The sequence below is a fragment of the Stomoxys calcitrans genome, chromosome 4, assembly GCF_963082655.1.
Source record: "Stomoxys calcitrans chromosome 4, idStoCalc2.1, whole genome shotgun sequence".
NCBI lineage: Eukaryota > Metazoa > Arthropoda > Insecta > Diptera > Muscidae > Stomoxys > Stomoxys calcitrans.
Genome location: NC_081555.1, coordinates 185396699 through 185400151, shown reverse-complemented (window position 1 = coordinate 185400151; position 3453 = coordinate 185396699). Strand labels below are relative to the sequence as shown.

Genomic DNA, 3453 nt, shown 5'->3' with positions numbered 1-3453 from the left:
TTACACAGGTCTGCAACATATAATTTAATTGTAGTCCCAACCGGACCATGTCTTGATATCGCTCTAATAGCAGAGCAAATCTTTTCTTTTATCCTTTTTTTGCCTAAGAAGAGATGCCGGGAAAAGAACTCGACAAATGCGATCCATGGTGGAGGGTATATAAGATTCGTCCCGGCCGAACTTAGCACGCTTTTACTTGTTGTATTTAGAGCGCGCAACAAGCCGATTACTAGCTCAGGTGTATGTCCATAGTGATATAGGACGGATTAATATCCGCTCCCTCTTTACAACCTAACCTAACCTAATGCAATACATTTATTTTGTTTGTGGGGAAAATATATATTTTTTCTTTAAGTTAGGCCAACTAAACATGGTTTTGAAAGTAAACCAATAAATTGGTTTATTCAGTTGATAACCGCTTTAATTGCATTATTCAGCTTGTCATAAATGCAAATTGCAAAATGTTTTATTAATAACTCAAATTCGTTTATGGGAGCGATTTCAGCAAAATTTTTAATTGACTAAAGAATTTTCCAAATTAAATCAAGATTCTCATTTTTTTCTGTGTAAGGCATTATTTACTTGCAACTATTGCATATACTGGATCATTGTGCTTTATGAAACCTTCTCTGTTTATATTATAGTAGGCGCCCATTGTGGGTTCTTTCGAGTTGTGCACCAATCTGTAACTGAAGAGTAGATAACAATTAGAAACTTTAGATGGGACTTGTGAATGAGCAACCAACCTTTTGAGAGTTTTTAATGGTTCAAAGTGTGGGCTGTGTTTACACGTCTTAATGTCTACATTGGGCGAGATACATCGTAGGCAGGGTCCTCTGTACTGCAAAACGCACGCCTTTGCAGTATCGCCAATTTTCAACCAAGACCAGTTGTCTTCGTCGTATGGTTTTACATTATCGTTGCACTCCAACAAAAGATTGCCTCGAAATTGCAAATGATGCACCTTGGGTGTAAGCACTAAGCGCTGGTTTAAATCACTCACCGATTTATTGTTCATTACCATAATGGGATTGAAATCCTAAAACACACCAACTGTTTAAAGACGGTCACTGTAAAATGCACCCTTTTCTTACACTCTTGTCATCTCCCCAAATATCAGGCTGTATATTGGGTTCCAAAACGATAAAAAGTTTCAAACCTCTAGTGCGTTGCAATATTACGATGGAGAACCATTCATGATGAATTTCGTCACACTCGATCAAACGCATTGTGAAACCATTGCGCTGCTTCTCTTTAATGGGCTTTCCTTCAGCTATCCGCGACAGATTTAAAGACAATGGTTCCTTGCCTGGAGCCCGCACCACAAGGGAACATTCATCTTCGATTTCCGTACTAATTGCTAGCATTGATGGATATGTGCCTGAAAAGGCAGCTTCATCTTGCGCATTAAGCAAGACGAGACAACGATCTCTAAGCCCACGAATACTTATTCCGAAGGAATCACACTTTGCATTTGGTATAATGAGGGGTGTCCCAGATTGTAGGGGGTACATTGATATTTCCTTCACCGTGCCAACTTGCTTCCATTTTGGGTTATTTGAAAGTTTTTTTCCACGACTTTTCTGCCGTCTTCTGTATACCACATATGAAACTGATATGGTCGCTAAGCCAATCGTAGCTATAAAACCAACTGCTAATCGATAACCCATGTCCCTTGATCGCTGGCGGTGTACTACACCAATGTATCAGCGATTGAGTTCGTTATGCCATTATCATTATTAAAATTTTCTGATAAGTAAAATCCCACTATTAGCTTTGGGACGATATTGACAAATATGACGAAAGTACACTCATACAAAGAAGTCAGTAGACAATAGCAAACACTGTCTGTTCCGTCACAAAAACTTAAAAGTCTTATTTGTGGTTCTTCTTTGTTGCTCAATTTGTTATATTGTTGAAAATACTCACCAAAGGGTGGACAGATTTTGTAGTAAAATGACCAGAATTTCTTAGTTAAAAACTCAGCAAAATCATGTTAGGCGTGACTGCAGACAAAACCGTGGCTTTAGCAAACGTTTTTGCTATGCTGAATAACAAATTTCGTTGAGTGTACAAGCTACACCATAAGCCTAAGAATTATTCTTCACCCATTTTGACAACATCATCTAGCCAACGCAACCGTTTCACTTTGATGCTTTTAACTATGCTATCGTCGTCATACAGCTCGTGGTTCATACGACGCCTAAATTCCACAGTAACGCATATTGGTCCATATAACAACATGGGTAGTACTAGTGTCTTTCATAGTGTGATCTTTGTCTGTCGAGAGGCGGCCTCGTAGCATCTGTTTGACAAAGTAGCATCTGTTTGACAGTATTATTCTTCGCTTTATTTCAAAACTGGTGTCATTCGTTTCGATTACGGCGGTGCCTAGGTAGGTAAAGTTGCTGACTATCTCCATGTTGCGGTTCCAAACTTTCTCAATTTTCTTTATCTGCTCGGTTGTTCAAGGCGTTTTGGGAGTTGATACCATCCATTTTGTCCATTTATTGCCGGACCCATTTTCACTCTCTCTTGATTCTTTCAAAGGCTGCAGTAACTACTTCTGGTGACCGACCTATGATGTCGATGTCGTCGGCATAGGCGCCTATGCTTGTCTTCTTTTGTGATTAGTGTGCCATGTCTACTCACATCTGCATCTCGTATAATCTTCTTCAGCAGAATATTAAATAGATCACATGATTGGCTGTCTCCTTGTTTGAAACCTCGTTTGGTACTAAATGATTCCGAGGGATTCTTCCCTATTCTTGCTGAGGAAAGTGTATCAGCAAGTGTCATCCTGCAGAGTCCTATTAATTTGCAGGGATACCAAACTCAGACATGGCTTGAAATACCTTTGAACGTTAAGGGTATCAAAAGCGGCTTTGTAGGCAAAAAAGAGATGGTAGGTGTTGATTTGTCCTTCTCGGGTAATATGCAGGATTTGGAGCAGTGTGAATATCTGGTCTACGGTGGATTTACCAGGTCTAAAGCCGCATTGATAGGGCCCAATTATCGTTTTAATCTTTCACAAAGTATGCTCAAGAGTAGCTCATATGCGATGAGGGAGACTTATTCCTCTTTAGTTGGCACATTCCGTCTTGTATCCTTTCTTGTGTACGTGACATAGTATTCCGAGGTTCCAATCATCGGGTACGCGTTCTTCTAGCCAGATTCCGCAGATAAGTTGATACATACGCCTTATCAACGTGTCGCCTCCGGTCTTAAATAGTTCGGCGGACAACTCATCAGCTCCTGCTGCCTTGTTGTTCTTCAGTCGGGACACAGCTTCTTGGACCTCATTCTGACTGGGAGGTAAACATTCTATACCATTATCAGGGATCTAGGAGCAGCTTGGTAAAATATTCTTTCCATATCCCCAGCACACTATCTGTGTCAGTTGCCAGATATCCTTCTTTGTCTCTGCAAGAGAATGTGCCTGCACCAAAGTCA

The 3453-nt window shown here is 40.3% G+C and overlaps 1 protein-coding gene across 1 annotated transcript; it reads right to left on the bottom strand.

Moving 5' to 3' along the window:
* Positions 1 to 486: 486 nt before the first annotated feature.
* On the bottom strand, positions 487 to 2746 carry LOC106082433 (mitochondrial amidoxime reducing component 2). The gene is made up of 3 exons (XM_013244937.2): positions 1095 to 2746; positions 747 to 1039; positions 487 to 689 (listed from the first exon to the last, which is right to left on the bottom strand). The coding sequence occupies exons 1-3, from the start codon at positions 1668 to 1670 to the stop codon at positions 575 to 577; spliced, it is 984 nt and encodes a 327-aa protein (XP_013100391.2). The 5' UTR covers positions 1671 to 2746; the 3' UTR covers positions 487 to 574.
* Between the last annotated feature and the right edge of the window lie 707 nt (positions 2747 to 3453).